Source organism: Jaculus jaculus, chromosome 5 (genome assembly GCF_020740685.1).
Source record: "Jaculus jaculus isolate mJacJac1 chromosome 5, mJacJac1.mat.Y.cur, whole genome shotgun sequence".
NCBI classification, from domain to species: Eukaryota; Metazoa; Chordata; class Mammalia; order Rodentia; family Dipodidae; genus Jaculus; species Jaculus jaculus.
Window position 1 is genome coordinate 95344668 of NC_059106.1, and position 26563 is coordinate 95371230.

Here is a 26563-nt window from a genome sequence, read left to right on the forward strand (position 1 = left end):
ATGTTGCTGCTGAACTCTGCTCCTGCTTGGGTCCCGCTGTCAGCCCAAGTTGGCGTGGCCGGGTCCCGGGCCGCTGCTCTGCTCGCCGGCGTTGGCCTCAGGCGGTGGGGGAAGGGAGGGAGCCACAGCTGCTCTGGTTCTCTCGCTGCTCCAAGCGTTCTTCTACCTCGCAGTCTGCTCCTCCACTGCTCACTGCCGCTCTCCCTTCACATTTCCTGAGTTGCGGAGAGCGCGGTGTGAGGGGAAGCTCCTGTACCTGGCTTTTCCTGCGGCTCGAGCCGAGTCTGGCGGCTTTCTGGTGTGCCGCGGCCGCAGTGGTTGGCCGAGCTGCCGGAGCCGCTTTTCCCGCCTGTGCAGGCTCTGGATGCTCTGGAACTCTTCTACTTCTCCGCTGCCGCTTCAATTTCCTGTACTTTTTAGTAAAAGTGTGTATTTTGCTGAGGTTTTTTTGGTCTTTTTCCCCAATAGGCTGCTTTGGCATGGTACCTACGCCGCCATCTTAACCGGAAGTCCCATCCCTGCCTTCTTACTAGGCTTATTTTAATGCCAGAAAAGGGCCAAAACCAACTCTTTATAATTAAACTCTATGAAACTGTGTACTAGAGGAACTAAATCATCTCCTCATATGCATGTGTCACATACACAGCTATGACAAATAGTGGTCAAAAATTATGGTTCCTATTCCCAAAGCCTATAAAGTGCCGAGTAGCATGGCATCCATCCAGCCAATCTTTGTTGAGTAAGTAAATGATAAGGTGGAAACCATTCATGCTGTCCTTCTCTTGTTCTGGATCAGAGGAAGCACTTGGAAAGTGGATGAGAGAGCAAGTACAGCTCTGCTCGTGGGGGAGAACCCAGATGCAGGAATCTGTAAAGATAGAAGCTCCCAGAAAAACAAATGCTGATCCTGGTCGCTAGGCTTGTGCACACTCTTCCTTCCTGCTGTGCTCTGCTCTGCTCTGTCTCATTCCTCAGCATAGGCCCTGGCTTAGGAAGCAAACTTCCAGCTCACTGTGTGGCTCAGACTTAGCATAATGTAAGGAGGAGCTCTGAAGCTAATTTTATTCCCACCACAACAGTCCTTGAAGGCTTGTTGGAGAGAGAAAGAATGAATAAAAATTATAATTTGTATATTCTGCCATGAGCAAGCCTGGGATTTTCTTAAACTATTATGAATTTTCATTTCCTCATATGGAAGCATTAAGGACAATAAAATAGCACTGCCTCCTAACTCCTGGCTTCGGAAAGATCAAATGGTATGATGAAAACAAGGGTTACCATTTATTGAGTACCAGCTATGTGCAATGTGCTGGGCATGTTACCCATGAAATATCTTTAATATATGTAAACCATGAACCTTGAAAGAAATATGGCATGTCTTTTCTGGTGACTACTTAGAAAATTCTAAAGTGCTATATGAGGAAGGATGCTATGAAGTCTAACTAAAATCACATCATATATGTCTATAACTATTATATATAAATCTCTGTACAAGGTGATAGGTAAAAATAATAAGCAAGATATTAGTTGCTCTCTAATAGCTTATAACCCACTGAAGGCAGGAAAGATGACACATTAAACAAGTGCCAGTGGCTTTGATATAAGTTTAACCACCATACAATTTGAGAGCTTACTTACTGGTGTGGACCACAATCTGCCACTGCCCTGTTGAGAAGACATCCCATGACTAAAGGAGCATCAGTGAAGGCTGGTGCTTATGTCCTTCCCTCCCTGAGTGCAGAGTCTTGCCTGTCCCCATCCCTAAGAAGCATGCAGAAGGTGGGCGTGCTTAGTACTCCACAGGAAGTTCATGAGCCAGGACCATCCTCAACTGTCTTTGCTAGAGATCATACTATACACATAGGCCTAAGTCTTTCTGTCTAAAACAGTTTTCTAACTTGTGTGTAATTAATTGGGAAGAACTAAAGCACGTCTTTACAGACAGGAAATGAATTTATTCTAGAGATTTAACTTGCTAATGGATAAAATAATTAAAAACTATAGTTGGAAGAAGAGAAACAAAAGACAAAAATAGATAAATTAAAGATAGATGAAATTCCCTAAAAGTTTGATGTAATGTTTTACTGTATCTACTAGATATCATTAAATATTTGCCAAACTTCAAAACAAGGTAGTTTTAACCTCTGATATAAAAAAAGAAAAATATCCCTGTAAATAGTGATCTTCACTTAGCAGTTATGTAGATTATGTCCAGTATTTTATTTTATTTATAATTTTATTTGTTTTTTATTTATTTATTTGAGAGTGACAGACACAGAAAGGAAAGGCAGATATATATAGAGGGAGAATGGGTGCGCCAGGGCTTCCAGCCACTGTAAACGAACTCCAGACGCGTGCATCTCCTTGTGCATCTGGCTAACGTGGGTCCTGGGGAATTGAGCCTTGAACCAGGGTCCTAAGGCTTCATAGGCAAGCACTTAACCACTGAGGCATCTCTCCAGCCCTCCAGTATTTTATTTGATTAACAGTAAAATACATTATTTTCTTATATTCTGTCACTAGAATACTGCTAGGATTTTATTTTTTATTTGAGAGAGACAGAGAGGCAAAAAAATGAAAGAGAAAGAGAGAGAGAGAAAGAAAGAATGGGAACACCAGACCCTCTAGCCACTGCAAGGGGGCTCCAGATTCATGTGCCACCATGTGTATCTGGCTTACATGGGTACTGTGGAATTGAATCTGGGTCCTTAGGCTTCACAGGCAAGCACCTTAACTTCTAAGCCATTTCTCCAGCTCCACTTCTAGAATTTTAAATATTCGTTTTGTAAGTGATAGTCATAGTGTTATTTGAACGTGTATTATGGGCCACATATTGTTCCAAACTGTGTGTGTGTGTTTGTGTGTATGAATATATATTCATATAAAATTGCTACTTTACTATTTTGAGGTTTACTTCTCTCCCATTTGTTTTTATATTTATTGACATAGTTATGATTCTATCTAAATGTTAAATAATCAAGTAGAACACTATCCATTCATGTAGAAATAAAGTTCAGGCCTAATTGCTATAAAGCTTTGTTTTTTATGTATTATTTTACTATTTACTTATTTGAGAGAGAATGAAAGAGATAAAGAGGAAGATAGAGAGAATGGGCATGCCAGGGCTTCTAGCCATTGCAAATGAACTCCAGACACATGTGACACTTTGTGTATCTGGCTTTACGTGGGTACTGGAGAATCAATCCCAGCTCCTTAGGCTTTGCAGACATGTGCCTTAACTGCTGAGCCATCTTTCCAGCCCCAATGTTTTTTTGTAAACTACATCTATTTACCTTACTTATTTGTAAGCAGAGAAAGAGAGGCAGACAATAGGCACATTAGGAAACAAATTCCATTTATGTGTGCTACTTTGTGCATTCAGCTTTATGTGGGTACTAGGGAATCAACCTTAGGTGTTTAGGCTTTGCAGGCAAGCATCTTAACTACTGAGCTATCTCCTCAGCCACACCATTGTTTTTGCTTGTTTAATTATTTATTGACTTTTTTTAAATTAAGGAGTTCCTTAATATTCTGGAATGAGACTCTTGTATGCAGACTGGGGGCAAAAGAAGAAGGCATCTACAGCAGTCCTAACCTTTCTGCCTGGGCTCTGTGGCAGCCACCGGTGGGGCTGTGTGCTACTGCTTGCTTTCCTGCAGGCAAATTCCTACAACTATTTCTACAACTCACTCTGTCTATGGGTTTCAGATACATCAGAAATTCATCAATTAATCAAAGACATGGCACCCATTTGGAGATGATGGGTGAATTCCATTCTAGGAGATTCCGAGAAGTGCTCACACAGACACAGTAAATCAGGACCCGTTTCCTGATGGATCATGAGCAGTACACAGAGTGTTACCCTGAAGAGGGTTCCTTCCAGGCCTCATCACAGAGGACATCTCTTATATGAGAGAAAAGTCAGGCATAGAAAAGTCACTTTACTTCAAAGCATCCCTTAGAGTTGATAAAAAAAAAATTAAACCAAGAGAGAATGACTGAGCTCATTAACAACTATCAACAGCTATGGCTTCTCAGAATCAATGGCAGCTGACTCTTCTCCCTGCTTCTTCTAAATTAGCAATCCCCCCCAAAAAAAAATGCTCTCTTCTTTAAATACAGAGTTAGTATAGTTCTTGGCTGTCCAGTCTGTTTGAAGGGAGGCACTTCGCATTCAGCTTGTGGTCTGGAACCTGAAAGCTTGTGGCACGGGTGTGCTTGTTCAGACCATGGTCCCGAGCACCCATGTTTTCATGTGGGCCAGGCATCTGTCATTCTTCATCTTGAACCAACCCCCCAATCCCTAAAGACTACCCACTTTGTACATAACAAGCAATAGATTAAAGTTTTTATTTGCATAGCTGGAAAGGCATTGAAGTCTTTAGAAGCTAGTTCCATTTCTAGTCTACAGTGTCCTCTGTACAGCAGACACTACCCTGATCATGAGCTTAGTAGGAAAACCACCTAACTATGATCAATTTGTAGGATTCACTGGATTTCAGAACACTAGGATTACTTATGACTTAATTCAGTCAGAATTCATCACCTGCCTTTCAGCCACATCATGAACCAAGTGAGGAGAGTTTATCAGAGTGACTTCAGGGCATCTCTTAGATCCTAGCACTGTTAAGGACACGAGGCGCACTGTGTTCTAATGTCAAATACGTATGTGGGGATTAGAAGTAGCAAGAATACTTTTCAGAGAGGCTATTCTTTGATATTTATCACTGCATGGTGGTGACACCTGCTTCTAATTTTAAAAGTTCTTTCTTCCAGTGGGTGCCTTTTTTCTTCAGAAATTTTATCCTCAAAAGACTTAACTAGTAATTTCCTCCTTTGATGTGCTTGAGTTTATGAGTTTGTCCATCAACACTGAGGTCTTAACATGCCTTTAGTTTAAAAGGAAAAGAAACTTTATAATACAAAGACATTATATTCTATCACAAATTATTGTCCTAGCTATACATTTGGAGGTTTTGCAGACATAATGTATATCACAAGTGTCTTTATCTGCTACTTGGACTACTTGGTAGCTGCATTAAGTTGACCAAAACCAGAGATGTAGATCAACTTCCTGTTGTTCCATAGTTGGCTGTCTATCACATTCACAGCAGGGTTGGTGGTAATTGTAATCTGAGAGTTCATAAGTGGAGTGGAAAAGGAAGCTAGTTTTGCCTTTTGACGCATAAGGAAATAGTTATTGTGTTGGGGGACAGCCAGTTGTAGTGCCCAGCATGGTCTGCTTTCTTGTTTTATCTTATGTAAAGAATTTTTCCTCACAAGTGCTGGGTAAAGTTCACTGCGTGAGTAGAAAAGCCATGAAAGATGGTACTCAGCTAACAAGCCATTCCGATTGGTCTGTGGGGAGTTATCTGTTTAAAATTGGATCCTTGAGTTGGGCTCCAAAAAATAAAAAAGGTGTGAATGTGAAAAAGAAGTGTTAAATCATGACTTCAGAGAAAATGTCGGCCATGAGCAGTTTTTAGTTTAAGTAAAAACCAAGCTTTAAAATTTGAACAAATAAGACCGGGGGGAAAGGATGAATCATTAACTCCAATATAAACACATTATGGCAAGCAAGATTCACCCAACTTGCATACAACCCTCACAGAGACGTTGATGGAATGGAAGGAACTAACTTATTTACTTAATTGATATGCAAAGCCCTGCCAAGCATTCACCCTTAGTGTCAGATAAGTAATTTTTAATAAAATATTTCCAAGCTAGAAGACAGTTAAGAAAACAGCATGGTTTTTAATAACTGTACTCATAAGTAAACGGATCCATCATTATATTGTCACAAAGAATGACAGAGCAGAAACATCCTGCTAATCCCACTCAGATAAGCATTTAATACAATTAGGCAGACACTCTCTCCTCTTGAAAGTAGCATTAATCACAATAGACACAACTTTACACACAATATTCTTTTCTGAAATGTCATTGTTCACAGAGAAAGCAAATCATTATGTCAGATACTGCACTTCACCCACATGTGTACCTGTATGGTCTTCATTCACACACATTTCTTTTTCTTTTTTTTTTTTTAAGTTTTTTTTTTTTTTAATTTTATTTATTTATTTGAGAGCGACAGACACAGAGAGAAAGACAGAGGGAGAGAGAGAGAGAATGGGCGCGCCAGGGCTTCCAGCCTCTGCAAACGAATTCCAGACACGTGCGCCCCCTTGTGCATCTGGCTAACGTGGGACCTGGGGAACCGAGCCTCGAACCAGGGTCCTTAGGCTTCACAGGCAAGCGCTTAACCGCTAAGCCATCTCTCCAGCCCCACACACATTTCTTTTGTCTTTGTCATGATAGTGATTTAAGGTACTGTGGTCATTTGCATGTATAAAACTATGTTTGAGGTTGGTGGTTTGTTTTGTTTGGTAAAATATCAGTATAATGAACATATTATAACTCAAAATATTATTATGCCTTGAAATGGCCCTAGGGATTATGTATCTGAAATGAAGACACTAACCATAGAGAGAGGTTTTCCTATAAGGAATGAGCTCCAAGTTGTGTGCTTTAAATAAGAGCTCAAGAGAGAACCTCTTTCTGTGAGAAATTTCATGTTCACATGATGAAATGCATTGACTTTTCCAGCATCCATAAGCTCTGACTTTCTATAAAGTCCATTTTCCTTTAGTCTGTGGCTTCCAGCTTGAACTGTGAAGTACTGAATAGTTATAAAGGGATATCAGCTTGATTCATTGCACAACTCTATCTTCCCACTTTCTGTGACTCAAAGGCTTTTGAAGACAAAGAATGGGGCTATTGAAGGATGGCAGGCAGACTTCACTGAGTAACAGGTGGAGGTCAAAGTAGTTTATTTGTGGGTAAGAACAGAGCACAGAGATGAAAAATCAAATGCTTTGCCATAATAAGGTTGAGCAAGAAAGTGCTGACTACACCAAGCCTGGATTCTCGCTGACAGACCTTTTCTTGTGTTTATTACTTGATTTCACAGTTCAAGCAATTTGAAGAGGCCTAAAATTATATTCTTTTTCCCCTATGAAATGTTTCAATCAGCTTCAAAAGTTTTACTCTAAATAAAGTGATGGGTGTTTCTCATGTATCCAACAAATATTAAGGCAAACAGAGTCCTGATGCCACTGTACCCCACACAGGGAGCATCAGAGTACACATCTTTCAGATTAAATATGACCATTGGGAACTTCTGACTCAAAGCATTTCATTAAGTTTTAGGTGACAGGAAGGAACATATTTTAATAAATACTTAAGTTTACATCATTGAGGCTAATGTTAGCTGTGGAGAAAAGCACCCATAAAGATGGTCGTATACCTTGAGTACTGGATTACCTGCAGCTTCTGAGAGAAAAAAGGAAAACCTTTGAGGTTCTCCCTTTTTTATACAGTTCTGTGTTTGTATTGTGCATAAACTTTGCTTTCAGGATCTATGAGAAAAGGCATACAAGCCAAGCATGGTAGCATATGCCGTTAATCCCACTGCTAGGGAAGAGTCTGAACTAGGAGGATCACTATGAGTTCAAAGCCAGCTTGGAGCTACATAGTGAGTTCAAGATCAGCCTGAGCTAGAATTAGACCCTATATCAAAAAAAAAAAAAAAAAGAAAGGAAGAAAGGACAGAAGGAAGGAAGAGTTGTGTAGCAGGACTGAAAGGTAGAAAGTTACTTGGTGATGTTCACACCAGTGCTGGCCAGTAGAACTCTCTGTACAATGAGGTACCATAGCCACAACACATAGAGCTGCAGAGCATTGAGTTATAATGATGTCATGCAACAGGAATTTTAATTTATTTAAATTTAAGTAGCTATGTGTAGCTATAGCTGCCATATTGGACAGGGCACATAGAAACCTAACACAGATGCTCATATATTCTATCTCCATCTCTCAGAAGGAAGGAAGGAAAGAAAGAAAGAGAGAGAGAGAGAGAGAAATAAGGAAGGAAGGAAGGAAGGAAGGAAGGAAGGAAGGAAGGAAGGAAGGAAGGAAGGAAGAAGAGAGAGAGAGAAAGAAAGAGGAGGAAGGAAGAAAGGAAGGCAAAAAAAAAGGAAAGGGAAAGGGAAATAATTTGTTTACCTTGCATGTTCTATCCATAGTCTTTTTCTGAAATTTTTTCAGAGCCACAATCCTTACCCGTGGGGGATGGGATATTGGAAGACAGAGAGACTGACTGGAGAATTTGCCACCTCCTTGTACATATATGGGACATGAAACAGTTTCCTTATTTCAGGCCTATCACTGGGGTATATGTGTTCAGTTTTGAGAGAGAAGAAATTTTCTAAAGTGTCAAGAGACTTCATTGTTGCTCAGAAACCAGATTTTCATTTGACATTTTCCTCATGCCTTGCTCTATGATTGTAAATTTTCCATTCACAAGTGTACAGTTGGAATATATTAAAGAATTAATCATTTCTTTCCTCCTGAATAATCCATATAATTTTTTACTCCATACTCCTGTTTTTCTTATAAGATTGAAGAAATCACTTATGTTACCAAGCCTTTCAAATTACCTGAACTTCTTTATGCTGTGATAGTTTGAGGGTCCTTGTGGCTTATGTTACATGGATGTGCGTAAATTACAAAGGATAAATGCAAGAGCTTCATTAACTTGCATTTTATTCTCTCCATTATAAAAATGACTTTAAAACCTTTTTATTCACTAAAAAGGTATAAAAGCCAAGATAGTCTGAAAGTTTTATCTCCTTATTGTTGAGTGTGTTAATTATAGTAAGTTACATTATAGTGAACCTAATGGATTTTAATCATTTGGAAACAGACCTAAGGGAACTACAGTGTGTTCACTATGTCCTTGTACCACATAGCAAATGTTTATACCTACAGGACCAGATGGCATTAATGGTGTGAGTAATTTACCCAGTCTCTGCCTGTATTTACCATCCTGGTTACGGGTGATCTAATCTAAGGTATAGCTGAAACAGTTCTGGAAAGGTCCTGTTCTCACTTGTGGGGATATTGCTAGAATATGGCAGCTGAAAAATATGTGTGTTGATTTTCCTCCTAGGCTTGAGGAATATCACCAAAACTTATGCTGACACCCTTGGTCTGATAAACATAACTGGCTTTCTGTTCCCCACATTAGATTTGGCAGGGAGGTGGCTCAGAATACCTGTGTGTTAAAGGGACACTCACAACAGGAGTTAGTGTCATACAGGCTTGCAATATTTAGGGCAAAATAAAAGTTGCAACTTCATTAGGAGCTTGATTTGAGGGGCTGGCAAGATGGTACAGTGGTTAAAGGCACTTGCTTGCAAAACCTGACAGGGGTTGAAAGTTGGCAATGAACAACAGAATATCCAAAGATATTTCACATATCTTAAAAATACAAACTGGCAAGCCGGGCATGATGGCGCACACCTTTAATCCCAGCACTCGGGAGGCAGAGGTAGGAGGATCGCTGTGAGTTCAAGGCCACCCTGAGACTACATAGTGAATTCCAGGTCAGCTGAGCTAGAGTGAGACCCTACCGCGAAATACCAAACACACAAAAGAAAACAAAAAATACAAATTGGCAACATTGGGGGGTCTTATCTTTGTCTATTCACATATTGGATTTAAGATGAATGTGCAGAAGTTGCTTGTTTTGACTTGCTCTCAAGCACTGTAGCTATAAATTAAAATTTCTGTAACTAAACTTTCTGTTCTAGACCGTGACACTTTTTACTTTAACTTTTTTATGGACAATTTTCATACATGCACACAATATATTTTGATTATAATTCCCTCTTATGGCCTTCTTTTTCCCTCATCTCTCATCCCCCTCTTACTGAACCATGTAGTCTTTAACCCTTTGAAGAAAGGGCCATATGCAAGATAAATCTTCTCTGGCACTTTGAATTACATATTCCAAACTCCCACAAGAGGCATGTGAAACAAGGGACAGTTGCCCCAAGTAGCATTTACAGGAACACCTTTCACAGAAGGATGACTGTTTGAATATCTCCTTTAACAGAGTAAGCACTAACACTGACTTGGCACAGTGTTCTCTTTAAATCCCTGCCACTTTGCTTAATTGTCATTGGAATAATTCAGCTTTATGGCAATCCTTCCCTCCGCTCTCTCTCACTTGTACTGTATGTCCTAGAACTATTGAAATAGGACCTTGGGAGGGTTTTCTCCAGCCACGACCTTCATGGAGCCTTCTCATTCCTGTACCATTTTCTTCATGGCTGTGGATACAGGGCTTTGGATCAGCATCCTTGGTGGATTTCAGTCTTAGAATTGTGATTTTTCCAGCCAGGCATGGTGGTCCATGCCTTTAATCCTAGCACTTGGGAGGTAAAAGTGTCACTGTGAATTTGAAACTAGCTTGGGGCTCCAGTGGGTTTCAGTTCAGCCTGGACTACACTGAGGCGCTAATTTGAAAGAAAAAAAGAATTATGATTTTCCTATTTCTTCTTTTTATTTCAATAAGAAAGTTGCCTATAAAACCAACCCTGACTTTTTTGCTTTTGTTTTTCTGTTGTTGTTGTTTTTCGAGGTAGAGTCTCACTCTAGCCCAGACTGACCTGAAACGTACTATGTAGTCTCAGGGTGGCCTCGAACTCACAGCGATCCTCCTACCTCTGCCTCCCGCGTGCTGGGATTGAAGGCATGTGCCACCATGCCCGGCTCAACCCTGATTTTTTATAAGCGACTCTATGAGTTTACTTTGAGTTTTTAAATACTTTTTATCTAATTTTGCGAATGTTATATTTTAGAAGAATCACAGGGAAGTTAGCAGTTTTCAGAAAGGGTTGTCCTCTTGAAAGTAGCTACTACTTTATCTGACACCCATTTTCTAGCCTGCCTCTGTTCTGAGGTCTTGCCAGTTCCTCTGAGTAAGCATAGACTAGTTGAAACCTTATAACCTAGGTCAAATTAGGTATAAAATATGGGAACATCTTGAATTCTACACAGTGCTGCATAGCAGGTGCTGCTGGCATTAACTACAGTCTCCTATTTACATTTCATGTTGATTCCCACTGCTGTCCCATGTTATCACAAACTTTGCAACTTAAAACAAAACACATTTCTTACCTCCCATCTCCATAGGTCAGAAGTCTGAGTGCAGAGAGATTAACCAGGGCCTGTGCTCAGGGTTTTACAAGGCTACAATCACAGTTTTGTCCAGCCTGCATTCCTTTCTAGAGTAGAGGGTCCACTTTCAAGCTCCCATAATTATTGACAACATTTAACTTTTTGTGGCTTTAGACTAAGAACCCAGCTTACTTAAAGAAAAACTGCTTTATTTATTTTATTTATTTCACAGAGAGATAGGCACATAGAAAGAGAGAATGAGCATGCCAGGTCCTTAAGCTATTGCAAGTGAACTCCAGAAACATGAACCACCTTGTGTATCTGGCTTATGTGGGTCCTAGGAAATTGAACCTGGGTTCTTTGGCTTTTCAAGCAAGCACCTTAACAACTAAGCACTCCCTCCAGCCCAGACCTCAGCTTTCTTAAAGTTGTATTATTCTAAAAAATATTGAATTTAATGTTTTGATTCAGAAATTCCAATCAGCTATTAATTTATACAGTAGTTGCATGATGGTTATACATAGATAATTGCTAGAAGTTTTAACAGGAAACTTATTTTTAAAGCAACGTACAGAAACAAAATTTAATTTCAAAAATAAAAGCCAAGATTAATGTTCTCTAGCTTTTAGCACAGAGCAATTTACAAACATTTTGAATTTTCATTTGGTCAATTAAATATACAAAACAAATTAACCAAAATATGCATTATGCATGTAGAGAACAATATTAAAGTATATAATAAGGAAATGTGTTCAATATGAGTCTTTAAAAATTGAAAACATTGGGCTGGAGAGATGGCTTAGGAGTTAAGCGCTTGCCTGTGAATCCTAAGGACACTGGTTCAAGGCTCCATTCCCCAGGACCCACGTTAGCCAGATGCACAAGGGGACGCACACGTCTGGAGTTCGTTCGCAGGGGCTGGAGGTCCTGGCGCGCCCATTCTCTCCCTCTTTCTCTATCTGCCTCTTTCTCTCTCTCTGACACTGTCAAATAACTAAATAAAAATAAACAAAAAAATTGAAAACATAAAGTATTTTGCTATTCATGATAGCCCTAGGGTTCATATTACTTGACTGATAAGCTTTGAGGCCTGGGCAGTGTTTGGCTTGTTCTGACACACCAACTCTGTGTCTGCCTTCTGTAACTCTTACAAGGGAAGTTTAAGTTTTGCTATTTTTGAACTCATTTACAAGTTTGATAATTCTTGGTGCTTGTTACATTGCCTACATTTTACTTAGACTTCCTCTTTTAGAAGGGTAAACATGACACTGATTAAAGTCATAAAGCCATAAAGCACTATTTATAATGGCATGGAGGGGAGAACACAAACATTTCAAAGAATCACAACTTTCTCCAGTCAAGAAGGTTCATTCAGAAAGCATCTCATAAGTGATTCCATTGTTTGAAAAAAATTGTGAGTTCAAAGTTTTGACCATTTTCGTTTCCATGTCTTTCATAACACAATTCAGGCATTTGACTGAATTTAAATTAGTGGACTAGTTGGCAGCTGAAATTGGTTTGTGCAAAAGAGATGAAGATGACTTGGGAGATTTGTCACTTTTCAGATAGCTTTTTATTCCCTTAGTGTCTTGTTTCAAAGAGCTACCCAGGTATCATGCCATGAGGTGACTGAGCTGAGTACTCAGCCCCAACCTCAGTGCACAGCCCTGTTCATACCCTGCAGTGCTATGTCTGGTTGCCTCTTCAACGAACAAACAAACATGACTGTTGGCCTAGTTACTGTGTTTAATTCCGATCACATAGATACTGGTCTTAAAGTTTGATCCACATGTATGAGCACATGCACTATTCTGTAGTATGCTTTCATCTGACCATGGAAATGTGGTTACTAGTTTTCAGTATGTTTCTTTCTTGGGATCAAAACCTAAGGTTTTGCTATGTCCACACATCTGTTGGTAAATCCATTGATAAAGGCAAGATCTGTACTGAGAATTTAAAACTCATGAGGATACTTTGGTGTGTTTGAGACCTTTAATCAATATTTTGAACATAGAAAGGACCAAAACAGACATCATATATATCCTTACCAAATCTTTGAGTGTAGACACATTTGAATGTCACGTTGTAAAGTCACATTAAGTAAACTCTGATCAAAAATAATAAAGACAGGCTGGAGAGATGGATTAGCAGTTAAGGCAGCTGCCTGTAAAGCCTAAAGACCCAGATTTGACTCTCCAGATCCCACTTAAGCCAGATACACAAAGGTGAGGCAAGCACAAGGTCACGTATGTCCACTAGGTGGTGCAAGTGTGTGGAGTTTGATTTCCGTGGCTGAGGCCCTGGCTTGCCAATTCTCTCTCTCCCTAACATAAAAAAGTTAAAAAAAACAATAAAGATATATTTAGGTATGTCTAAACAATCTAAATTTTTATACATGTCTATAGCAATACAATCTTGGCATTATTCAGTAAAAGTTACATACTAATATCAATATTTTGATTATTTTTTTTTCAGTTTACCCAAATAATTCTGAGATCATAGACAAAACATCATAGGTAGCCATGCATAAATAAACTTGGTTCTTTTGACATCTGTGCTGACAATTTTGTGCTAGAATGTTGAGACAGCCTAAATTTGTCCAATGATGTAGAGACTAGGAGTCATTGCCTTTATTTTACATCCAATTTTACATTGTTTTAATTGGCACCAAAGTGAGAGATGCTTCCAGTGGTCTGTGTCAACATGGTTGCTGAGAACATTACAAATTCAGTTATGACAAGGCTCTGTTTTCCCATTATTTTTCCTTCCAAAGCATTTCCTAAGCCTGAAGTGTTGTGAAAACCTTAGACACTATAGTAAAAATGCTATTTTTGAAAACAAGCTTTTATTATATTTTCTTAATATAAGCGTAATATATGTTCATCATAGAAAAGACAAGTAAGCAAACAGAAGGGACAGTCATCCAAATCTGCGGAAGGGCTGCTGTAAAGTTTGTGTCCATTTCCTTGCAGTTCTTTCTCTGTACATAGAAATACCTTTTACATTATATCATTCACCCAATGGTTGATGTACTTCAATCATAATTGCTTGTGTCAATCAACATCATATTATAAATATCTCCCCATGCCATCACTCTTTTGCAGTATTCTTTGCAATGGTTCTGCCATATTTACTTAACCATTCCCAATTGCTTATTTTTTATGGCTTAAAAAAATTCTGTTTACAACTGAGCTGCCATTGTCAAGAGCATTTTTTTTTGACAAGAGTATTTTTATGTTTAAAAAAATTGAAGTAAGGCTGGATAGATTGCTCAGTGGTTAAGCACTAACCTACAAAGCCTAAGGACCTGGGTTCCTATGTACCTATGTGCCTATATAAAGCCAGATGCCCAAATATGGAGCATGCATCTAGAGTTTGTTTCCAGTGGCTAAAAGCCCTGGTGCCCCCATTTTCTGCTCCTCTCTCGCTCGCTCTCTTTTCTCTCTCTCCTTGCAAATAAATAAAATATTTTTAGAAGCCCTAAGTTATTTAAAATATGTTAAAGTGTCTTAATTCTGACAAGACAAAATGACTGCCTGTGAAGTCAGCATGAGCTTAGGCAGCCTTTTTTCTGAGGGTCCCAGAGGTCACACAGACTTGCAGCAAATGTTAGGAACATTGAGAGTTGAAGCCTATGTAAGTCAGCTTTCTGTCATGTAACAAAGTAATCAACTTATAAAGAGAAAAGGAGTTTTATTTATGGTTCATGAAGTAGACTAATTGCTTTTAGGTGTCAGGTAGGAATGCTGGGTAGCAAAGGCAGGAGCTATAGAGCAGAGAAAAGCTACTTACCTCATGGCCAGAAAATAAGAGTCTGAGGAAAGGACCAGATCCCACAGTTCTTTCCAAGAGTATGCCTCCAATGACCTCAAAACCTCCCACTAAACCTCAGCACCACTCAGGATCAAGCCTGTATAATATGGGCCATAGGGAGACACAAGAGCCAAGATATAACCAATGTTATGTCAATAAGATCAGTAACCCCCAAACAGAGATTGAGTAGGATAAACCAAAATCAATTATAGAACCACCTATCAGGGGTACATCTGTTCCTATGAGCATTTCAAAGCAATTCAAAATGAATTTTATATACCAAGTGGGAGGTAGGCTGCTTTATGAGGGTTCATTTTTTCAGTTCTGTAAGTACTGTCTCTTCAGCCACACAAGCTGTTGTTTTGTGAACTAAAGTGTACTTGTCAATCAACCCTTCTTGCCAGGCATGCCATCTCCAACCACCCTGAAGAAGTCGGAGAAGTCTGGTTTCAGCAGCCCCTCCCCTTCGCAGACCTCTTCCCTGGGAACGGCCTTCACCCAGCATCACCGACCTGTCATTACAGGACCCAGAGGTGAGCTGCTCCACAGGGACGCTTGGGTGTGTTGGCATCGTGACCTGCAGGCCAGAGTAGCAAATGGGAGATGAGGGCTACCCTGTAATGCATCTGGGACCATGAACAGTCCAGTTTCTTATCTTGGAGGGAAGTCTTAGACTTTTACAGACCAAAGAGAATATGGTATCAAATCTGTCCCTTTCTTAAGGTTAAAAGGCACCAAACCTATTTGTTTGCTCAGTGAGATTTGGCAAAGAGGTAGGAATTCACTTGAACCAAAACCAAACATTCCCAAAAATGTATGTGTATGTGTATCCATACTTGTGTATTGGTATGTATCTTTCCATATGGCCAGTTACCTGTTTTCAAGTAATAGATTTTTTTTTTTCACTCTCTCATCCCTGCCAATTCTCTTTACATGAAACCTGATTTCCATATGTGGCATCTTGTGTTGAGGTTGTTTGCATCAGGGTGTTGACGAGCTATTCTCATTCACTCCTTTTGAAGTGGTAGATAGTTTTCTGGTTTTCATTGCAATGTTTTCATTATTTCAGTCTCGTGTGCTTTTAAGTTTATTATTAAAATGTGTCCACAAGAAATACGATGTGTATTTCACATTAAAGACAAGCCTTAAACCTCAAGAGAATGTCAGCAAATCACTTAACTCAATCTTATTGCAAGATGAAAATATTTATTAGTTTGTTTATGAAACTCCCACAGTAGGAGTGTGAGTAATTGTAACCACGCTCACATTCTCCCATCAGATTTTTGTTTAGGTAGGTCTGTGATCTACCAGCTGGTACCATAAAGCATCTGAGAAAGTTATGGTCTCTTGTCTACTTTGATACATGCCTGGGGAAACTGATATTTCTTGCAGTAATCTCAATGTTAGTCTACAAATCTGAGTTGTTTTATGAATATGGTGTGTGCATCTCAGGGAAATATGGCAGTAGAGAGGTCTGTCTATGCACACATGAAGAAATCCCACTGAGGGAAATAAGAACTTTGCCATGTGAGCCAGTTTCTGTATTGACCGTTACAGAAACTTGTTTGCTTCATTCTTAAAGACTTTGTAATCATTGATAGAGATTTCTCAAGAGCCCACAGTAAGTAATTTCACTTATGTGTAGTTACAAGCACAGATGCTTACCCTGATACATATATATGTATATATCCACATATATGTATACAATATTACATATTATATAAAAACTTGAAAATTCACATCTGAATAAACCTCTTTTAAAATGGTATTATTATTATTATTATAATATTCCCTCATCATTAGCATGTGTTGAGCATCTAAACCATAGTGGAGAATGCAAGCTATGAAGTCACTTTAAGTCAGAGTATTTATTATCTAGGTATGTGTTTTTACTCATTTTTTATGGTCAGGTTAACATATTCAAGTGCTAAATAAATGTTAAGAGCAAAAATTTTTATAGAACTCAGAGGAAAGAACTATGGAGGTTCATTCATTTGTTCATTGAATGAAGATATACTGGGTGCCTGTCACTGTGCACACACAGCGGTTATTGTTTCTTGTCCTGATAGAACATGCAGCTTAAAACAGGATTGAGTCATAAGAAAACAGGCATTTAGAGAAGATAATGTGTAGATAAAGTAATCAGCTACTACTTACCACTTTGTATGAAATAAAGGGGCTTAAAAGTATAGAGCACATTGAAGCCAGATCTAAAAAGGTGCTTATATATGGATGATATTTCAAGCAAAGAAAAGATTTATAGAACAAGGTAATAAAGGCAAGAGTGTGATGTGCCATCAAGAGCCGGGTAATCTTCCTCTTCCTTCCCACTTTCTTTCTGGCTTTGGAGTAGCCTCTCCAGTGAAATGTAGACGATATCACTAGGCAATAAGTGTTTCTTCCAAGGCTTACATTCTTATATAAATGTTACAATATAACTGTGATTTTGGAACATGAAGAGTATAAAACAATGTGCTTATATCATTGCTTATCCAGTGAATACCAAAGGGGGACTCCTATACATCAAGCAGTGCCTCACCTGCAAGTCCATGACCCGGATCTTCTTTATGCTAGATGACTAAGCACATTTGGTAAACTGGCCCACACTGGGTTGGGCCAGACTGCACTTCCTTACCCACAAGACACTGTCCTCTGCCTTCCTCTTCCCATTCATACTCATAAAATTATAGATGAGAGGGAAAGTTTTCTAGTTTAAGAGTAATGGGGTACTGAGATTCTCTGTTTTCACCAGAATTCAAGACAGTTCCCAGCATACTTGATTCTCCTTTTGGGAAAGGCCACTCAGGCACCCATCCTCACTGCCCCCCACCCTTAATGGTCTGGCAAAGGACTTGGAGTGGGGTGGTGACACTCTTCAGTTGAATCTTTGCAGTAAGAAACACAGACTTAAGATAGGGAAAGCATGGCTAGGAATGTTGGCTCAGTTGAGAAGAATTCCTGCCTAACACATACAAAAGCCCTGCTTCAGTCCCCAGCACTGCATAAGATTGCATATGATGGAGCACACCTAGAACTCTGGAGGTAATGGCAAGAGAATCAGAAGCTGAAGATCATCTCTGGCTGCACAAAGGGTTCTAGGGATAGGCAAATGTAGGACATGTTTTGGCTAAGGAATTATTAAGCAGTCGGGATTCTACCTCTCAAGTAGAAGAACACTTGTGTAAGTTCTGTATTCCTTTCCATTCTCCTATGAACCAGTTGGGAAGCTCATGTTTGCAATACTACCCACCTGGAGCTAAAACCTGTTATTTTAAGATAAGGCCAAATTTAAGGAGAAGAAACCACCTGAGATGGTCAGTGGCATAACAGTGGTATGTGTACATTAAGTGCGACCTTTTTCTCTCCCACCATTTCTTTTCCAGTTACCAGGTCACAAAGGGAAAACCAGAAAATACATAAATCCAGACTTTTAAAGGGCACAAGGATGGGGCTCCCAGGGTGTTTAATGTCCTCTAACCCAAGGCCTAATAATATATATGCGCCTCTGATATATATCAGGTTGCAAGACCTCTTTTCCCTTACCAGAACTTTCTAGGAAGCTTGCCTCAACCAGACAAGCATCTATCAGTAGCAGTAACTAAGTGACAACTCAGTGCTCAGGCCAGAGGTGTTATTTCAATAGTATTACAGCAAAACAGTCACCTTCCTCCCCCCTAAAAAAAGATGACCCTACTTTTGACTGCAAGCCCAGAAGTTGTGTTTGGAATTTTGGTGGCTATCATGATGAAAGAAACCTTTCTATGTAAAGGTGACAAAGTGTAGAGGCTGAACAAGTGGACCTTGAAAGGAGGAAGGCCATTAGAATGGTTGTCTTAAGTTATGTGGGCAGCTACAACATAACACCACAGAGTGAGTGGATTATAAACAACAGGAAGTTATGTTTCATAGTGCTAGAGGCTGGGAAGTCCATGCTCACAGTGCTGGCAGATTCAGTGTTTGACAAAGGTTTAGAGATGCTGTCTTTGTGTGGTGTCTTCACTTGGTCTCTGTGGCCTCTTTCATAAGTGAACAATCCCACCCATGAGGCCTTTGCCATCCAAACCTGATCATCTCCTCAAAGCCCCACCTGCAGGTCACTGGGATTTATAATTTCAACACATGAACTTTGAGGGTCCTAAGCCTCCTGACTGTAGAGTAGTGAAGCACAAAAGCTTAGAGGGTCAGATGTATGAGTATTTGAACTTGTACCATCCTCATGCCAACTTTGTGCCCTGGTGCTCTTGTGACTTCTCTGAGACAGAGGTTCTACAGAGAATCATGGTGGCCAAGGTCAGTGAAGTCATATGTTTGTGGTCAGCACACAATATCAGGAAGCAGCACACCATGCTGTAGAAGCAAACCATCCTCTTTCATCCAGATTTGGAAAGTCTCACGCTGTCCCTACTGCCTTCACCTGTGGACATTTTTACCCATCCTCAAGCCCAGTTCAAGTCCAATCTGAGCATTGCTTGTCTGAATGCTTGAGACTACATGTGCTTCCAGGTGCAATTTCAGGATTGGGAAGATTTTCACATGTATAATGAGATATCATTTGGGAGGGGACCCAAGTGTCAACATGGAATTCACTCATCTATGCCTCATACATTGTTTGGATTCTATACAGTGTTTTTAACATGCCTGCATGCGACAGACACTTCATTCCTGAGGTCAGGGTAGGAGTTTCCTTTGGCATCATGTCAGTACTCAGATCTAAGATTCTGGAGCATTTCAGTCTTGGATTTTCAGAATAGGGATACTTAGTCTATGCTACTGTGAGCATGGAGCCCCTCAGCTGTACCTTGCCTCTACCCCTCATGGACATTAGTCTCCTGGAAGCTCTCATTCTGCACTTCCTCTATACTTGACTTGCTCTCTTAGTGTCCATGTTTGACCCCCTTCTGGAATGAAATGTCAGGGGACAAGGATCTCTCACACATTTTGTATCTTGGTGCCTCATCCAGTATTTTGTGTATTAGATGAATAAAAAGTAGCCAGAGTTCATGGAAATGCATACATAAAAGACATTTGCCACACTCAAACACACTGATAGGTTCTCATTTCTTTGGAAGGCCCAGCAAGGACAGAGGTATGGTCTTGCATGCACTATTTCTTGATGCGGATGTCTGAGATGGAAAGAGCCAAAGCCTTCCCTCTACAGTGAGACAGTCACTATAAAGCTTTGATGAACATGCTCTTCTGGCCACTTCCCTGTTTACATTGTGTAGGTAAAGGCATGTGGTTTCTTAAACCTCAGCCCCTCCCTGACCATGGCTTTCTTTGTGGCTCTGATAAATCACTTAACCTTGTGGTCTCAGTTGGGTCACCTGTGTCATGAGAACAACACTTTACCACCCATGTCTCTATGTGGTTAGACTTGGGTAAACTGATTAAACTATGTTGGAATATCCCAGGGTAGCAGACGTTTTTAAATTTCAGCAAAGGCATTTTTATGTCATTATACATTATTACATTTATTGGGCACTTTAAGCTAAAAGATTGGGCTTTCAAAGATTTCCATTTACCATTACCTAAAGTTGTAACCATCATAAAGTATTTAATTGTGACAATTTATCTTATTCACTACTACTGATAACAAGTCTTTGTGCTTATCACTGCTCTTTCAAGAGCTGCCAGTTTGCCTGTGACTTGGATCAGAGCTTCTGAAACTTTATTCATATCCTTTTTCACCTAAGGCATTTTTTGGCATGTGCATGTGTGTTTTATTTTTTGTATGTGTGTGTGTAATGCATATACATGCATGTAAGCACATGTGTTTGTGTGCTGGGCATGAGTGTGGGGAGTCCACGTGTGTGTATGGTTGTGTGCAGGCTAGAGGTCAACATCAGATGTCTTCCGCAATCATTTTCCACCTAGTTTTTGAGACAGGGTCTCTCATCAAACCTGGAGCTAACTAGACGAGCTAGCCAGAAAGCCCCAGCAATCTTTCCATCTCTGCCTCCACAGAGCTAGGATTATAGGCACATGCCAGAGTACAGCTTCACCATAGCTGCTGGGAATCCAAGCTCAGCTCCTCATGCTTATGTAGCATGACTTTGCCCACTGAGACATCTCTCCTGACTCTCAAGAATTTGTTACATGACCCCAAATATATATGTATATGTTACAGATATGCAAATCAGACATTTGCTGGTAATAAATCATAAAGAAATTTATCTTAAAACAGTCCTCTGGTATTTATATAATTTTATCATTTAGTTTTAAAAAGACTTACTTGCAATGAATGAGATGGGTACTCATTTATTCTTATAACATAATGAGTTAACTCTCTTTTTTTTTTGTTTTGTTTTTCTTTTTTGTTGTTGTTTTTTGTTTTTTGAGGTAGATTCTCACCAGCTCAGGCTGACCTGGAATTCACTATGTAGTCTCAGGGTGGCCTCACACTCACAGTGATCCTTCTATCCCTGCCTCCCAAGTGCTGGGATTAAAGGTGTGCACCACCAGGCCCAGCATGAGTTAACTTTTGACTGAGTATTTGATGTGGGACATAAAGCATCTTTTACTGCTTTTCAGACTTAATCATTATTGTGACCATAATCAAAAGTGTTGAGGATTCTGCTTCACATAAGTGCATAGTACCTATCTTCTGAAGCAGTTTCAGAAATAGTAATTCCATCCTAATCTCAAGCCAAGCCAAAACTTGTTGAAAGAATTTTTTTTCTTTTTGGTTTATCGAGGTAGGGTCTCACTGTCACCCAAGCTGACCTGGAATTCACCATATAGTCTCAGGGTGGCCTTGAACCCACAGCAATCCTCTTACCTGTGCCTCCTGAGTGCTGGGATTACAGGTATGCACCACCATGCCTAGCTGAAAGATTTTTAAATAAAACTCAAGTCATCAACTTAAATAACAATTTTATAACTCAAATATTCTAACAGAATGCAAAGCAAAGATCTAGTAATTTGATACATGCTGTGGAATGACAGTAAAACAAAATAATAAAAGCTTTTGTTTTCTGTAATGAAACCATTCTGTGTAAGAGCAGTCAGCTTTGTGTGCACAATAAATACCCTGCAGTTCCTCACATGCAGTGGTCCCCCATCTGAACCAGAGTATTTCAAGCAGTGTTTGTTGGCAATGCATGGTATGAAAGCATGCTTAGTAAAAAGTATATATGGTGTGTGTACAGTGGGTATGGTGTGTGTGGTATGTGTACAGCATGTGTACAGTGTGTGTGGTATGTGCAGTGTATGTATGTGTGGATAGTGTGTGTGGTGTGTTGACAGTGTGTGGTGTATATATACAGTTCACAGTATATGTAGTGTGTGTGGTATGTGTGTACAGTATATGTACAGTGTGTGGCATGTGTAAAGTGTGTGCAGTATATGCAGACCAGGGCTGTGGTGTAGTCTCACAATGTAGCACAGAGGAGCAGTGATGAAAGCACCTGAGAGTTACACATTTGATGTTGAATTAATTTTTTTGTTGCACATTAAAAAGCCTTTTGTTTTGTTTTGTTTGAGTATAGTATGTTTTATTTTCCTGAGGGGGGAATAACCTATAATGCTGTTTAGTTTTGTACTATTGGTGTGTTGGTGAATTTTTAAACTGTGTGCTAACTGCAATAAATTATATGAACTGAAAAAAAAAAAAAAGAAGAAGGAATGGAGGAGTGTCCAGCACTGAAACATCTCACACCCTCCAAGGCTCAAGGTCCATTGAAGAGGTGGCAGAAAGAATATAAGAGCCAAAGGAAGGGTACCACTCCTTACATATAACTGTCGAGACAGAACTTGGCCTCGATATCTGAGACCTCACAGTGCCTAGTAATACCTACACAAGACCCTCATAATAAGAGAAAAAGATTATGACATCAAATTAAAAGAGAGACTAATGGAAAGAGGGAGGGGATATGGTGGAGAGCAGAGTTATGAAAGGGAAAGCAGGGGAGGGGAGAGGAGGGAAATACCATGGTTTGTTGTCTGTAAATATAGAAATTGTCAATAAAAACATGTATATAAACCTGGGGTCTAACTCTTTTTAAGAATCATTGAGAGCATTAATCAATGATATTTAAAAGTTTTTGTTTTAAACTACAAGTTCTTAAAATTTATCTCTCTGCTTAAAGTCTTTTGTAGTTTCAAAAGCAGCAGACTAGGAGATGGCCACTTCATTTAAGGCTCTGCACTGAGTAAAGTGACTGTGCTTAGAGTTTCAAAATGAGGAGAGGAGCCTCACTGAGAGGCTGCACTAAAGAAACTGTGCTATGGGAATTTGTGGTCTAGTGTGTCCCCATGTCACTAACAATGTGTTTGTCTGTGAAGAACAGAATATGGTTAAACTGTAACTTCGGGGACTTTGAAGCCAACCCTGGTAGCATAGACCTGTAACCCCAGCTACTCAACAGCTGAGATAGTGGATGTCAAGGTCAAGGCCAGCCTGGACTACTTGATGAGTTTAAGTTCAGCCTGGGCAACTTAGTAAGACCTTGTCTCAAAATAAAAAATATATAAAAGCCTAGAGATAGAGCTCAGTAGTAGGCTGTTTGCCTAGCATGACCAAGGCCCTAGAGTCAACACTAGTACACATACACACACACACATGCCCTTAGAAATTGTATTTATCTCATTTAAAAATAAGTATGTAATTTGATGCTGTTATGGTAGCATCAAAATGCTGTCGAGAACTGTAGTGTCTTCTATTAGTCATTGCTACATTGCCTGTGGTGGGTTCCCCAAAGGTTCATATGCTGCACACTCAGTCACCAGGGCTGCACTGTTGAGGTGGGCCTTTAACAGGTAATGCCTGGTACAAGGCAACTAGATCCTAGAAGCCCCTTCAAGAATGGGCTAATGCTATCTTCTAGGAAAGGATCGAGGTCTAGAAGGAATGCATTACTTCCCAAGAGAGCATTGTTAGAAAATGACCAGTAGATGATGGAAGAGGGTATTAGTTAGCAGTTGTACATATTCCACATGACTTATAGACGAGAAATCTGAGTTGGTCAGAGCCAAAACCTGAACTCATCACTGGTCTACTGGTTTTTCAACCAACTTAATAAGGCCTTTTCTTCTCCACTTAAAAAAATAAGCTATATTTATTTGAACATGTAGTTTGTTTTCACACTTTCTGTGATCTACAACATAACATGGCCATTTAGATGTTTTGATAATCATGACATAACCTGTCTTATCTTGCCAAGTTTTTATATAGCAACATAAAAAAATCACATATTTTTATTAGCCTTTTTTTGGCACATGCAGGGTTTCTGTGAGGTACAAGTCATTTCAAATATTTTTGAAGTTATTTTGGCTTGTTTCAGTGCTAAAATTAACTTGAAGACTCATAGTAACATCTGGGGACCCATTAATTTTTCTGCAAATATTTACCAAGCACTTACACAAGGTATTCTTAAAGTTATTGAATAGAGTAAGCCAGAGAGGCCTGCATTCTGTCCTCGCACAGAGTCCTTACCTCCTGGTGGTTGAGAGACAGGGAAAACCAGCAGCTGTGGTACAGGTTAATCAACCCTAATCCAAAAGTCCAAAAGTTGAAATGCCTCACTGTTAGCATGAGTACCAGAATGGTCTTTTGAGTATCATGTTGATTCTCAAGTCTTGGAGCATTTTGGATTTCAGATTTTTAGATTAAGTATGTTCAACTTGTAACATATATGCAAATCTTCCAAAATCCAAATTTAGAAATACATAGAGTGCTAAGTATTTCAGAAAATGCATGTTCAGCCGTTACTGACTCAGGGAAGCACAAAATTCCATACAAAACAAGGGGAAGGACATCTTCATGAAGAAACACATGTAATTTGTCATTATGAGAGTCCAAATAAACCTAACACCTATGCTGTATCTTGATTCTTTTACCTCCTATCAGTCAGTCTGCAAACAGAACAAGTAATACTATTAGACAACTAAGACTTGAGAAACTAGCATAAAAATACAAATATGATTAAATTACTTCATCTTTGTGTGTCAATTACATATAGATGGAGTTGAGAAGCAAAATTGTCCAGATTCTGAAAAGGTGCATAAGGGATATTAAAACAATAGTCATAGAAACCGATGATTTATCATGCAGCTTTCAAAGAGCTGTTCTAGTTTCTGTTTGGAGAGGTAGTCAAAAGTTTATATGCTCTATAAACCTTTCTAAGTCCATGATCCTCCTGGCCCAAACAGGGATCCTGCTCTTAATGATGAAATATCTGTAGGGCTAAAGTTAACAATATCTCAGTTTGGCCAAGAAAAATATACTGCAGAGAATTATGAGCATTACACTCACCTTCCAGGAAGCTGAGGTCACCAGGAACAGTTGAGGTGAAGACTCATGATACGCATAGATGATTGGAGAGGCACAGGAAAGGAGAGATGAGACATGATGCCCACACTTGTTACATGGCAGACACTGTTGTTCATCTCTGAATGCCCCAGCCTCATTCCTTCTGTCAAATAATTGAATGAATACATGGATGTGATGGAAACAAAATTTGGGAATAATAGGGACTTCTTTCTACCCCCCTTCTATAATAATGATGGCGATGATAGTGTTCAAGTATTTGTACTTTGCAGCGTGTGGGAGGGTCTAATGTGTTTAAGCAGGGCTCATTCACCTATTTGTGTCTTTTTAATTAAGAACTGTTGCCTTGATATGTATTAGGAGAGAGTAGCTTAAAACGCTTTGCTATCTTTTTGAAGATTTGGTATTTGCCTGGGGTATTGTCCAAATGTTAAGTCCTGAAGAAGGACCATGCCTTGGTGCCTCCCCATCATCACCATAGTGCCCATCCTAGGAATAGACCCCAAGGGCTAGGTTTGTTCAGCTTTCTCCCATCTTAGCTGCAAACTTTGCTCTGTGGAAAGCTTTTTTAACTGAGTTGTAGAATATGCTGGTGATCAACTGAATCTAATTTGTTTCTCCTGGTTAGGTACAATTGAATCTTCTCAAGAAAATGAGAATCAATTAAGTACCTATTGTAAACAAGGTGCTGAAATCACTGACAGATAAATGCAAGGTGCTTAGTTATGACTAGAGTGTGTCCTGGAAAACATCACATCACATCGTCATTCTCCAATAGAAATTGCCAGAGTTGCTTTTTGAATACAGGCCTTACAGACCTTTGAGATGATGAGAAAGAGAAGCAAAAGGACCTAGGAAACAGTCTGAGTTAGCGCAAGTGCAGTGTCCAGCTTAATGGGAAGGAAGCATTGTCTCTGGGCTTGGAAGTAACTGGATGGTGAAGAGGAAATGCAGCATTTTAGCAAAGGCTCTCTAAGTCTCGGCTCAGGAAATTATTAAATTCATTAGCCAGATACTTACAACCAGCTATTACTGCCCAGCCAAAGGAAAAACCAGTGCCAGCAAATGTTTTAAAACTACAACTAAACAAAAGTCAGGAAGCGTGTAATTAAAACTGTACCTTTATTGTATTGTAAAGAGTTTCACTGTGACATGGAAATATTTAAAGGAGAAGGCTGTTTAGCTAATTTGTCTGCAAGTGAACTGCCAGAGTAGAGAACTATCTGAAATTAACTGTAAGGCCACCCACCAAGTGAGCCTCATAAAGGCCAGGCTGCTCAGCTTGGTTTTGTGTAACTGTTCAATAATTACCAGATAAATGCATAACTAAAAGCTCTATTACACTAATAATTTGTGCAAAGATAGATGTGTGAGATACCCTGCTGGGTTAATTTGTCATCCCCACAGCAAACTTCTAAAGAGAGCTCCTCTGTAGTGGAATCATGTTAATGTGCTGTT

General features: G+C 39.5%; 1 protein-coding gene across 8 annotated transcripts in view; it reads left to right on the plus strand.

The window, feature by feature from the left end:
- Nfia (nuclear factor I A) overlaps window positions 1-26563 on the plus strand; it is a 612310-nt gene that overhangs the window by 510384 nt on the left and 75363 nt on the right. For all 8 annotated transcript variants that reach the window (XM_045149015.1, XM_045149021.1, XM_045149014.1 and 5 more), the window contains exon 7: window positions 15243-15371. In XM_045149015.1, the coding sequence (XP_045004950.1) occupies window positions 15243-15371 (129 nt within the window). The remainder of the gene's footprint in view (window positions 1-15242; window positions 15372-26563) is intronic.